This window comes from Lycorma delicatula, chromosome 6 (genome assembly GCF_047948215.1).
Source record: "Lycorma delicatula isolate Av1 chromosome 6, ASM4794821v1, whole genome shotgun sequence".
In the NCBI taxonomy this organism is placed as follows: Eukaryota; Metazoa; Arthropoda; class Insecta; order Hemiptera; family Fulgoridae; genus Lycorma; species Lycorma delicatula.
Genome location: NC_134460.1, coordinates 100,167,781 through 100,182,265, shown reverse-complemented (window position 1 = coordinate 100,182,265; position 14,485 = coordinate 100,167,781). Strand labels below are relative to the sequence as shown.

The 14,485-nt window shown below is 31.7% G+C and overlaps 1 protein-coding gene across 4 annotated transcripts in view; it reads left to right on the top strand.

Moving 5' to 3' along the window:
* Positions 1 to 14,485, top strand: part of Mgtor (nuclear basket protein megator) — a 122,720-nt gene that overhangs the window by 20,271 nt on the left and 87,964 nt on the right. For all 4 annotated transcript variants that reach the window (XM_075368199.1, XM_075368201.1, XM_075368200.1 and 1 more), the window contains exons 6-9: positions 573 to 797; positions 3,099 to 3,277; positions 6,061 to 6,273; positions 10,589 to 10,690. In XM_075368199.1, the coding sequence (XP_075224314.1) occupies positions 573 to 797; positions 3,099 to 3,277; positions 6,061 to 6,273; positions 10,589 to 10,690 (719 nt within the window). The remainder of the gene's footprint in view (positions 1 to 572; positions 798 to 3,098; positions 3,278 to 6,060; positions 6,274 to 10,588; positions 10,691 to 14,485) is intronic.

Sequence of the window (14,485 nt, the reverse complement as noted above, 5' to 3'; positions counted from 1 at the left end):
ATTAATTTTATAATTGCTCTGCCAGATTAATATAGTTTTAATTACAAAATTTTCATATCTTTTTGTATTTATTAGGTTTTTTTTTTGTAAGTACTCAGCTGTTGTGATTGATGGATTATATGGATTCATTGATTTCACTGATATTATATAAAAAAAACAGTGGTATTTATGAGAAAGTATTTTAGAAATAATCAGTCCAAATTAGATAATAAAGGGGGGTTCAACATAATTATCATTAGATCCATTAATAATGAGTACATGATAATTAATGAAATATTGTAAATAAAATATATGACAGTTTGTGGAGCCAAAATGTATTTTAATTCTAGGCCTCTTCTCCAACAAATCAACCAGCAAGACATAAATTTGATTTCTGTATGGGTTAAATTTGTGCTGATAATTTATTAAAATTGTAAACATCATTCATTCTCAGATGAAATGCCAATAACAGTCTGACATTCAAATTGAGGTAATGACCATTTTCAAGATATAAAAATAAGGAGTATTCGCAAAAAGGAAGTTTTTTTTCTAGTTACATTTTTTTTTTTAATGAAATTGAACATTGTTTTTAGGGTTAAGTGAGGAAGCTGCCAGTAAGAATGCTGAGTTAACAATGGCTGTGAAAGAACTTCAAAAGTTGCTTGAAGATGCTAGTCGGCAGTACGGTGACCTAGAAACAAAATTAAAAGAACAAGAGGTGAAGCATGAAGTTATCATTGAAAAGAAAAAGGAATGTATTTCAAATCTTAAAAAGGAGTTAGATCATGCTAATGTACTTGTTAAAGTTGCGAAACAAGGTAATATTTTTTATATTATTGGTTTATTGAGTTGATTATGTTTGTTTAGAAGTGAATAAAAACAGCACTTTTGTTTTTAATCTTAAAGCAGGTGTTAAGCTATTTCAAAGATGTTTGTTAAAATTTGGACTGTTTTGTTCATTAATGAACTTTCTACAAAAATATGTTATGGGTTATAATATCAGTGGGAATTGTTGTTTAATTCAGTGAAAAGAAATAAAATTCTGTTTACATTTTGTAAAATTCTTTTGAAAAAAAAGAAAGAAAAATGTTAATAGCTTTCAATCTGATTAGTCCTTTACCTGTTATAAATCATCATCATCTTGCATAATGAAAACGTTTTGAAAAGCCAAGATTAATTGGTTAAAATAATTTTTTTTAAATATATATTTTTAATTATTAGAAAAAAATGTTGAGTTTGAAGGAGTTGGATAGTGGACAGACAATGAAAAGTTTTGTTGAAATTTATATAAATGTGGTGTTTTTTTATTCTACATGGATGAAATTCAGTTGAATTCAATATGGCCTGATATGTGGTTTCAGTGCTTTAATAATACTGTAGGTATTGGGTTTTGTGTAAACCATAGTTGTTATTAAAATAAGTGATCTGTTGTCAGTTTCAGATTCTTAATCATAAATTTGATTATCAATATTTATTTATTAATTTTCTAAGAATCTACTTCTTGATGTATTCTAGATGTTATATGAAATTGTGATGTTTGTAAGGAATCTAAATTTTGTCTTGCAACTTTGTGCAGTATATATAAATATTAATTCAGCCTGTACGAGAGTAATATCTTAGTAGGTTAGGTTGAGTCATTCTCTCACTCCCACTTGGAAGTGCAATTATTCATTTTTGTGTATAATAATGTATTATAAGCTATCACTTGTCTGGCGCCATGGCATGCCATTAATAAAAATAAGTAAAATAAATTTTGTTAACAAATTTTTTTAAGCAATTAAAATTTACAAAGCTTCATGCAATTATTCAGTTCGGTGAAAGAAAGTATTTCAGTCTAATGTTATTGTGTTACTTTGTATGGTACAGTACTGTTTTACAGCTCACTTTTATAACAGTTTTATTCAGTGTTATTTTCATTAATTTTAATTTATTCTTTGTTTTTGTGCTAATTGGGTTTTTAACAATAACTGATTCTGTCCTTAAAAGTAAACCAGGAAAATTTTTAAGGAGCTCTGAAAAAAAAAAAAAAAAAAAAATATATATATATATATATAACCTTAAAACAAAATAACCCTGAATCTGCAGACAGACATTGCTTGGAATACAAGTAATACAACAGGAGTTAGCAAAAGAATAATTTTACTAACTTTAATAATAACTTTCCTAACTTGAACAAAATATTAAATGCTGTGAATACAAATTCTCAACTGCCAAATTTTTAAGTACAAGATATTTCATGGCATAGGGAATCTTTTAAGATAAATTAAGCGATTTTGTAAAAAGGGTAAGACAACTTATGATCTAGATAAAACTTGGGTTAATGAGGTGACATGTACAGGAAAAGATATGGCTGGATAAAGAAAGAGTGCAAAAGACGCTTTTATGAAAGGTCTGTCAACTGGGTGAAAAACCCAGCTGGAAAAATGTAAACTATTAATAGTAACAGACGTAGGAATTGAAAATGAGTTTTTGAACTGTGGTTTATGTGTATTTGAATCCAGATCTTTCCAAGAGTATCGCTATGAAATGAATGGTGACAATCTTATGCAGTGGTTTAAATAAAAAAATTTGCTGAAGGATCCATCATAGTAATGGATAATTGCCATGAAAAACCGAATTGCCATTGCCTGAAAAACTGAAAAAATTTCAAACATTTTGGCCTGAAAATCAGAAATTGCCAAATGATTAAAATCAAGTAAAATTGAATACATTGAAGACATGTTAAAAGTAGAACTTTGAAAATAGTAAAATAGGTTAAACAAAAATTTATTCATCAGATAGATAAAATTTCAAAATTAATTAGTATATTGTGTTAGTCTTTTTTCATACCATTGCAAGGTTGGTCTCAAAGTCAAAGGCTTAAGTAATAATAATAGAACATGCAAGATATGTGATGTAAAAAATTTATTGAGAGAAGATGATTATAGAGTAAATGTAAATGTTTGGAAAAATTGTATTCAATATATAATTAAAGAAGAAAAAAACATGGGAAACGATATGACAGTAGTTCAACAGATGGCAGCTTATCGGGTATTGAAGAAATACATTGAAATAACAAATATTTACTTCATTATTTATTGTTAAGTGTATGATAACAATTTTTTTCTTCTTTTTTTCAGAACAACTGGAAAATGTAGTTGAAAATTTATCCCCAGCTGCAGCTGCTGCTGGTCGTTTGATAAAATCTGGAATGACTTTAACTCAAATTTATTGTCAGTACGCCCAAGTTTCTGAAGAGCTTATTTTAGAAAAAGAACAAAATAGAAAATTAAATCTTTATGTCAATACTATTCTTAAGGTATTATAGTTACTATTTTTTAACAGTTAAGTAACAATTCATGGCTTTATTTGATGTCAGTCTTTATTTCCAGGTTCTCTTTTCCACTCTTTTTTTTCTCTGTCATATTTCATTACCATAAAGTGTTCACTACACACAAATATATTAAAGAATCTCTTTTTAATTTTTAATTTGTGTTGATAGACTTATTTTTTTTGTGTAAAAGCTTTCTATTCTGTGCAGTATGCTTTTAATGTTTCATTACTTTCATCCATCCTTTGTAATTTTCTTACCTACAAAACAAAATTCTTTCACTTCTGGTGTATTGTGTTTCTCTATCTCAGTGTCTAATTTCCTTTATCATATCTCATTTCCTTTGTTCTAGGTTAATTTATTTCCAGAATAAAGTTTTTCGCTAGCTATAAATTCACGCCATTTAATATTTCTAATTATTCATCTTTGGTTTATGCCAAAAGAACAATGCCGTGAACTGATCTTAAAATCTTTACTTTTTTCTCAAATTTCCTTTAATTCCTATATTAAATATTCTTGAAGCATGATGAAAAACAATGCAAACAAACTACATTCTTTTTTCAATCCTCTCTGAATCAAGCGCTTTTCTTTTATTCATCTAATCTTATAAATGCTACATTCTTACAGAACCTTGTTGAATAAAGAGTACAGAGTATAAAGAGTGTCTATATTTTGAGCTTTCATAAAATTTTAAATATTTTATTTTATATTAACAAATGCTTTCTCCAGGTGTACAAATGCCTTGTCTTGTAATCTTTTTAACCCTCCCTTCTAAAATGAATCTGAAGGCCAGCAAGACCTTTCTTTTATGAAAGTGCTTTTTGAAACCGAATTGGTCTACCAAACCAAACTGGTTTGATAATTCTAATACCTCTTTCTAATGCATGTTCTATTACGTCTGTAAACTAGCTTAATAATTATTAATGTAAAAACATTAAACTAATGGTGTAATGATATTCTCACATTTATTTGTTTCCTGGTTTCTTTGGTATAACAACAATTTTCATTCTTTTAAAATCTGAAGTTGTTTCTCAATTTTCAAAAATTTTACACATTGATGCATAAAATTTATTCAGTCCTACATTTCATTTACTGAATGTAATAAATAATATGACTAATAAGTTTTATAAAAGAAACTGTTTTCATTTTAATAAAATAAATAGCTGGTTTATATCCCACTGTTGGCCACAATTAGTGGTATGTATACTGGCATTGTGTGTATTGTAAACCTGAGGCTGGGTTAGAGATTATGTTTTATTTTTGCTTGCTGATCTCACCACATAGCTTGATATTGTGTGTAGGAGATGGAAATGGAATTTTATAGGGTATGATAAATGCTATGCTTGACTGGGATTCAAACCTGGGACCTCCGGATGAAAGGCCAAGATGCTACCACTCTGCCACAGAGATTAACAAATATAGTTTACTATATTAAGTTACAATGAGCAAAATTTTATTAAAAGTCAATCATTTTTTATAATTACCATTATTTAGTTTATTTTTGTTTGTTCGTTGAATTTATAATTCTTTCTTGTTAAAACATTTAAGGGTAATAAGCTCTTTAAGATGTGGATTATAATGTTCTGATTACTTTTAAAGTAATATCCTGTTATTTGAACCATTACAGATTTTACCACCATTACTGTTTGAATATTTGGTACAGTTAAAAAATTACTTTTATTAATCGGCCAGTTAGATTATATGTTCTTGAAAATGTAGGTTGTAAACTGATCCTAACTTATTTATGTAATAAATTCATTTAAAGAAGGAGAATTTTTGAGTTTTTAGGTTCTAAATAGGTTTTATGTTTATTTAAAAAACATTTCATTTAATTTTTGATTTAGCTGCATATATTTCAACATAAAATGTTTATTGGAAGAAATTTGTAGTCTTGCTAGGTCACACATGCAAAATTGCATTTTGTACTTATATTATATAAATTTTTTTATGAAAAACTCTGAAAATACACATTGAACAAATGTATTTTAAATGATAACCATCATTACTGACTGATAAATTGCTTACATTTAGATTTGGCAACTTTGAAAAAAAGCTACAATTTTACTTTTAAAACTTGGGATATTTTTCACTATGTGTAGTGAAAAGTTTTTGGAAAGTTTTTAGAAAATTTTTTGGATTGCATTTCTTCACAAGCTCTCATTAACTTATATTCATTCTCTTTCAAATCAGTGAAATAAAATGATAATGAAGGATGCAGTATTTGTTTCTTCATCACTTTAAAATTCCTCTCGTGTAATATCAGTTAATTATTTATGATTTTTTTTAACATAGTCTTTTGTTCTTATATCTAACAACTGTTGTTTATTTTTTACTGTAATCATTTTTTTTATTCTTGTATCTGTGTTTCAGATACTATCCCTGTTTCCTCTTTTTTCTTTTTCAAGACCCAATTATATATCGTAACATATAGGTGTAACATCTTAAATATCAGTAATAAATAAACAGATGAATTAACATGGGCTTTCACATGAACTTGAGAAATTTCTGCATAGACAAATCTGTTTTACTTGTCTACAATCATTCCTTCCTCTTGTTTTTTTTATTAATAGACACCATTCATCTTTAATCATGTAGTACATATGTATTATTTTTATGTGCTTAAAGTTACATTTTATTTCATTCTTAATCATTTGTTGTTTTTACATAGTTGTTTCCTGTATTTGATTATTATATTGTGTGTATATATACATAAATAATTGTTAAATAATATGTTTATATAACCTTTAGATTTTATTAATTACTTATTTTAGGAAATTGAAGAAAAAGCTCCTATATTAAAGAAACAAAGGGAAGATTATGATTATGCTATGAATACTGTTGAAAGTCTTTCTGTAAAAGTTGATGAAATGGAAAGTGAATGTGCCAAGTTAAGACACAGTAGTCATGAAGCTGAAAAGAAAGCAAATCATCTTACTCGTGAAAATAAATGTCTTTCAGAAAGCCTTACGGATTTAAGTAGACAGGTAATGGTTCATTATCAGTAAAAATAATGTAAATGTTAAATTAAAACTTAATTTTTCTGGAGAAGGCACAAAAGCAAACATTAAAATTTATAAATTTTCAATTTAAGTGTTGCACTGTTTTAAAAGAAGAATTTATCAATTTTAACAAATTAATGTATTGTTAAATCAGTTTCTAAATTGAAATATGTGAACACTGTAGAAATTGGAGAACAGAAGGTTTGATTGATCAAGTGTTTCAGAGGTATATTAAAAGTTGATTTGCTAACCTAATTAATGAAGCAGGCTTTTTATCAACCGATACTAATTTTTAAGTATTTGTTTTATTGAAAGGTTGTTAGGAAATCAACTAAAGTTCCAGGATAAAAAAAAGCAGATATTACCAAGCATATTATTTTGTAGTTAATTTTCAGTATCAGTGTGATGTTACAATTTTATCATTGTCTTTATAAATGTGATGTTTAGATGTGAGACCACATTCAGGCAAAGGAGATTTGAGTTAGTATTTTTTTTAGTATATGTATTACACACACACACACACACATACACACACACACACACACACACACACACATGCATACATATATATAATATGTAATTGTATATATTATATACATGTGTCCGGACTATAGTTAGTTATCCAAAAATGTAATGTCTGTATTTAGAAAATCAGCAATCCTAATCTCTTAAACATAGGCTCTCAAGATTTGTTCTGTATATTGGTCAGCAGAAAATATGCTTGTGTATATTACAGGTCTATTAGTTGGGTACAATTTTCAGAGACTAGAGCTTGATATCACCAACTGGAAATCATGCAAAAAAATTCAGTTAGTGATGAGACTGTGAATCATTTGTGATGCATTTACTGCCAGCTCTGGAAAGTCATTAGGTGGGCTAGTTACGAACTGTAGATTCCTTGTTCTACTGCTCACGACGCTGTTCATAGCAGCTCAGTTTGCAGGCCTAAAGTTTTATATATAAACCATTATATAAAACTAAATGACCCTAAGATATCAGTTTGTTGCGAGAAAATTAACAGACACAATTATTGAATTTAGATTACTGAAAACCCCCGTACAATAATCAAAATTGAAAGGGACACACCGAAAGTCAGTTTCTGGTTAGGACACAGATTGTATCATCAGTCTATTTCTTTCGTGGAGCCCACTGTGAGACAGGACACATGTACCCTTGACATGCATGAGATTTTTGCTGTTCTTCAGATTTCTGCTAATTTCAGTTTCCAACAAGGGTGCTCCACCACATATTCATCAAGATGTTAACAATATTCTTAACAAAGTTTTCCTCAGTTGTTGGATTGGACAAGAATCATTCTGCGATAGATAACTCCTGATTATCAGCACTTGACTGTTCTGACTGTATAATTGTTTTCTTTGTATTTTGTTTGTGATGGATCAGCTGAGTGCACATTCTCTTATGAACTTATTGTTGTATCAGACCATTGTTTATAATTGCTACACATTTTACTATATTGTGAATATAAATTTGTGGAAATGGAGCGATCATCTGAAGATATCAAGCGGCAAATTATGGCTGTGCACAAGTGCGGTAACTCATATACCGATCAATAGCATCTAAACTTAATGTGTCTAAAACTTGTGTTTACATTTTAAGGAAGTCGGAATCATTACTGAAGCTTTGTGAAGGGGCAGGCCGTGCAAAACCTCGCCTTGTCAGAATCGAAAGCATTTAATTTTAAATCTTAAAAACCGTAATGCAAGTTTGTAGTGACCTAAAGACATCAATATTTGTGTGTGTGTGTGTCAAGGCTTTGTGAGGTAGGTATGAATGCTTTCTATTGATTCTGCAAAGCCTTGGTATGTGATCTGACTAAAAAGTGACAAAATTTGGTGTAAGGCTGAACTTAGCTGGATAAAGGAGGCTTGGAGGCTGGAGGCATGTGTTGTCTTCTCAGATGAAAGTCAATTTGAAGTATTTCCTAGGCACAGAATCAGGTCTGATGTACAAAGACTGAAAAGGTTTTGCCTGCTTTTGTCATCCTTGACAGTTCAGGCTGGTGGTGAGGATGTGATGATCACATCTGAGGGTCCAGGGGAGTTTTCTTTTGTTGAAGGTACTACCAATAGTATAAAATACTGCCAATCAATGGAGGAAGGCGAGCTACTGTCAGTTAAAAAATTTCTTGGTGAAAAATTTTATTTACTAGCAAGACAGTGCCTCGTCACCCCTCTCACTACCAGAATAAACATAGAGAGGAGGTTATTATTTGCCATTTAAAATAGGGTATATTAATCTTATACACAGACACATAATGAATCACACCGATGCACCCGTTTGTTTCAGCTATGACTCTAAACTGCTTATATACCACATCCTTGTGGGTTGTGTAAGTTATGCAAAATTGCATCGGAAATTTAAATTAGAGTTGACATCTGAGATTTTCTAGGAAACAATCTGACGATGTTATCAAATATCTTGTTATTTCTTAAAGCTGGACATTTATATTTGATTAATACAGCTGATCAATATATTTTTTCAGTATTTTATATTGTGCTTTACCTTTTCCTATTTTTCTGTGTTGTGCGGTTTGTTTAATTTTATTTTTATTATTTTATTTATCATTATAACGCATATTGTTACAAACTAGTTTATAAGTTATAGAATCATTGCTTTCAGGCGCTATCGTTTGTTTTTTTTTCGTCCCTTCCAAAAAAAAAACCCCTATCTCTACATAAAGGACTTGTTTTCTAAGCAAGTTGTTGAGCTTCTTCAGTGGTCAACAAGGAGCTCCGACCTAAACTCCATCAAAAATATATAGAATATGTATATATGGTTCTGATGGCATGTGGCACTTTGCTAACCTTATGGTAGCCCTGAAAAGGGCCATTTTTGTTGTCGATTGGCTTCGACAGTTCGTTGTAATTACTAACCTAATGGTAGCCCTGAGAAGGGCTGTTGTTGTCAAATGACTTCGACGGCTCATAATTCATAACCTTGTGGTGGCCCTGAAAAGGGGACTGTTTTTTGCGTTAGCTCTGAGAAGAGCTGTTGGTCCAGAAGCTGCTCTCTGGTGAAGTCAGGGAGTTGCGCCTCGTCCATTGAAGTCAGACTGGGCTTCTCTCAGCGGCAGTTGGTCCCCATTACAGCATGGCAGTGGTGGCCCCTAGAGCCCCGCAGTGTTGGGTCGGCATCGGTCATCCTTCACCGGTACGGCAGAGGTGGTTCTCTCTGAGTGATCACCTGCTGGGCTGGCTACTGCTGCTGAGCCTGCTGGCCATGGCGATTGAAGCAGGAAGGTAGCATCCACATCCAGTCGCTCCCTCAGCAGGCTGTCCAGGCCTGCTGCTCCGGCAGGGATGTTGGCATCTAGTGGGAGGTCCCACATTGAGGCAGCCAAGGAACTTCTGTCTTCTTCCATCTTCTTAGTTTTCTCCTGGTGGTGGTCAATGATGAATTGAAAATTCACTCTCTTGCATGCTCTTTTATTGGAGCCTGAGAGTGGTGGGGCTGCAGTGCTGCTATGGTAGGAGAACTGCACGGTCATCTGCACAGTGGGAGTGTTGCTTGTATCAGCGCGTCCGTATACTGTGCGCCAGCTCACATCGTTGCTAATGTTATCGCCCATCGATATTAAATTAGGCATATATGTGGTAACAATATATATAGCCGACATGTTATTAGAATAGCCAACATCTTAGAATCTATAATAAAGAACAGTCTAACACAGTAATAAAATATAACTCATCATTTGAGTAATTTATTGGTTTTTAGAGTTCTTCAGTTGTGGTGTTTAAATATTAAAAATTGAAGATTCTGTTACTTACTTTACATTTTCAAACAATCTGAAATCAAAATTCAACTTCACTTTTTATTATAAAGATGTTTTATGATATTTTTTATCGTACAATGGTTATATATATAAAACTATTGTACAGCATTAATAATAATTAAAATGTAACATTTTTTAATGCAAATTGTTATTAAAGATTAAAGTGGTCTAAGGGCCAGATGTCTCTAGTTGTGAGTCCTTTTTTACAAGTTACTACAAGAAGAAGTTTGTTAATTAATATCAGATACTGATGTACATTTCTAAATATGTAATGTGTAATATGTAATTATTGCAGGTCACAAATATTTATTTATTGAATGTTAAAAGTTGGAACAATGTGTTTAAAGGTAACAATAATAATAAGTAATAGAGATTTTTCCTGTAAATAAAATTACATGATAATTTTATGCATGTATAAAACTAATACATCTATCTATCTATCTATCTATATTGTATTAAAGAAATGTAGTGAACTTTTCCTTAATTCTGGAATGGATTTGTTTGTAGGTTTGCTTTCTACTGAAAGAAGTGGAAGAATCAAGGGGTGTGTCAGTTCCTTTGTTGCTTACTAATGAACCACTTCGTGCTGATGTTAAAACTTCATCTGATGTATGTAGTAGCAGGAATTAATTAAATATTAAAAGCTAGTAATTCTGTAACGATTATTAATTGTAGCATTAAGAATCTCTTTTCTATTTTTGTACACAGGGAAAGATAAAAGAACAAGAAATGACTGAGCACTTCATGTAGTGATCAGTATGCTGGCTTCCGAATTAGTTTGTTCAGTTCATTGCATGGGTTAAGGCACTTACTCATTTCATCTCCATCTTTTTTGATTGTGCACAATATGTGTGTATATATATTTAACTTAAATATTATAAATAAGAGGATAAATCAAGTATAAACAGGATTTTATTTATTTTTTTAAATTATTTATTGAAAAATAAAAACAAATATATTTATTTTTTTGCTTTAGAAATAAATTTTTCCCAGCGAAAAGTTTTTTTATCGCAGCATTGTAGAATAAAGCTGGTTGCTTAAGGAGCCAATTGTATGTGAATCCCTCCATGCCCTCATAATCTTCAAATCATTGCCTTAGAGTTTCTTTAAGTGGCCTAAACAAATGAAAATCGGAGGGCGATAGGTCCGGGATGTAGGGAGGATGATCAAGTTGAGTCCAGTGCATTTCTTATAGTTTTGAGACCATTAGAGCTTCAGTATAGGGCCTGGTATTGTCGTGGAGGAGGATGACCTCTTGAATCGGTTGGTCTCATCTTTTGCGGTGATGTGCAACCCTCACCTCATTCTACAGCTAGCAGTAGTAAGCAGCATTGATTCTGCGTCGCTCATGCAAAAAAATGAATAGCAGAATGCCTTGCCAGTTAAAAAACTGTTGAAAGAACCTTGGCAGCTGACAGTTGGGTCTTGGCTTTCACTGTAGCTGCATCCTCTTTCCTCACCACTTCATACTGGCTTGTTTTAACTGGGGAGTGTAGTGGTGGCATGCTTCATTGTAGGTGACGAACTCAAAAATGCATCACTTTCTTTTACAAATCTTGCTGTAAGCCTCTGACAGATCTCCAAACATATCAACAACTGATCTGCGGTTAAAAGGCGAAATACCATCTGGCACATACTTTACGAATATGTTGTAGATAGTTTGTGATAATCTCTTGACAACTCCAATAACTTATTCCAACCTGTTCTGCAATTTTGAATACTCTCAACTGACTGTCGTCTTCAAGAATGTCTTGAACTGCACGAATGTTATCATATATGATGCTGGCCTGAGGACAGCAATCATGTTTGTGATTTTACACTCGTTCACATCCTTCCTTGAACTCTTTATGCTAGGCAAACAAACAAGCCCTTGGGACAGTGTTTGGTCCCCGAACTGTGCAGTCAGTCCGGAAAATTTCTGTTGCTTGAACTCATGAACAAGAAATTTTATAATTATGCGTTGTGCAGTGGAGGAGTGCACCTGTTGCTCCGACATCGTGAGTGTTACTGACGAATTGGTTGGGAGTTTGAAATGGCCGGCTCTCCCCACTGCTGATAACCCCACCAAAGCATACTAGAAGTGCAGGCCCAGTCCTATCAATTGTAGACGCTCAGGAACAAAAATCCCATATTTGATTTACCCTCATACATTCAATTTTATGAATTATTGATTTTAATTAACCATATAATGAAATTATCTAAATAAAAATTCAATTTGAGAGCAAGGATAAAAATATTTTGCATGTAAAAATTTTGTAAAAACTTAGCAAATACAAAGTAATTCAGAGAACTGATTATGGATTTTGATGTGATATACCATTGTGTGAGCATTCGTATATTTATCATTTAACAGTATAACATTAAAAACAGTAAAACCTGACTTACAGGACTTGTAAAATTTTCCATTGAGATAAGTTTGCAGTTAATGAGGGTAGATTTATGCTAATAAAATTAAACCATGAATATGCATATAATGGATATACTGAGATAAGAAAGTGGACGTACCTTATTCAATTACTTTTTTATTTCTCCTATGAATTAATACATACAAAACTTAATAACCAGAAAAATACTGTAAACACATTTTCTATATTTAATCCAATAGTTAAGGAGGGTTTTCTGCACACATTGCTGCTTGGCTGCCAAACTTCCACAAACACAGCCTGAGAAACCATACTAAGCCTATCAATTATTTTGCCTTAGGGTAAACTACTTCAGTTCCTTTAAACTTTTGACAGTATCTTGATAAGTCTTTTAGCCTACATTCGTCTTCTAACTCTGTACCATATTCTCCTTCTTTTCCTTTTCTTCTTCATGATTTTCTGAAAAATTCTCAATTAAGACATCTATTGTCTGTTTGCACAACATGGTATATCTTGATTTAGTCCTCGGCATTACAGTTATTGAAAGCATCTTCATTAATGTAGTTTTGTAGTTGTACTGTTCAACCTCATTTTCCTCTTTAAAAATAACTTGCCCATTAGAAGTCCTGATTTTTTAAAAACATTTTCTCACTTTCTGGTAATTTCATAACAGATTGGCTTATCTAAAGTACCGCATCTAGAATTCAGGTGGTTGTTAACTAATGCAGAGGCAGAGGATGTAAAATTCATATGGTGAGCAAAGATTGCATTAACAGTTTATAATAATTTACTTTAACATTTTGATTAATGTCCTGGTTCAGTGTTTGAGAAACACTTGTGATTTTAGTAAGGAACCAAGCCAGTTGAAGGTTGGAACGTTCGATTTTGCTTCGACAGATCACATTATCCAAAAAAGCAAAACATGCCAGTTTTATCTTTTCATTTTATTAAATGCTCTAACCATTTTTCTGTGATCTGTGATGTCATTCATGACTTTTTGTTGGATCTCCTATGAACGGACAGCTTCCATAGGTCCGTATTTTTGAAGCATCATGGCCTAACAGCTTTTCCGTTAAAAAATGTAGTTTTTTCTGACATAAACACTGTTCTTTTTATGTAGTTTTATGTCATAATTGTCCTCCCAAATATTACTCACCTTTCAAACACAATTTATTTGGTAATGCATGGAAAAATAGTCTTGTCTTTCCACCATCTACTGTATTGTCAGGTACATTCCTTCAATTATAGAAGATAGTTTAGCAGTTCATTCGTCAATGGTTTCACTATTTATGTCACTCGATTATTCACAAAGCTTGTTAAAAAACTATTTGATATCTTTTTCAGAAACTCTCTCTACTATCCAGTAAATACTTAGAATTCAGTCTTGCCCAGTTTTTCAACTTTCTTTTTAATGAATTCCTGTAACACGACCTGATATACGGTGATTTTTTGCCTTGAGACTAACAAACCACTTCCATACTATTTTATCAACGGCTTGGTTTTCAATTTTTTCCCTCTTGGTTTTTTCCCTCTTTATTTTTCCATGGTGTACTTTCAAAATCTCCTGTTTCTTTAGAATCTTGTACACTTTAGTTTTACTGATGTTGAACATCTTCATAATCTCTTTACATTCACTAGCATGAAATACTTTTACTCTCATGTTAAGCGCAGCCTTTGTTTTTGGAAGCCATAATTACTGCTGAACTAAAGCAAAAATGTAAGTTTGGAGGTGAATTGTTAAAAGCTGAATTCTAAGATGATTGACCAGTCATTAAAGTGAACCTTGGGAAGGGCAGAGCCAGCAAACAAAAGAATGAAGACCTTTTTGCCCATTTTTTGTTAGGTAGGGAGTCGATGATGAGAGCAGACAAGAGTAGGGAATATACCTGACTTCTCACAGGGTGCCCAAAATTTTCTAAACTTACATTGTGGAACTTGAAATTCTGTTATAAAAGGCTTATTTTGATTTCCATTGAATACATGACACGGTTCCTTTTAATAAAGAAAATTTAACATGTTTTTCACCCCTAAATTTTCTTCC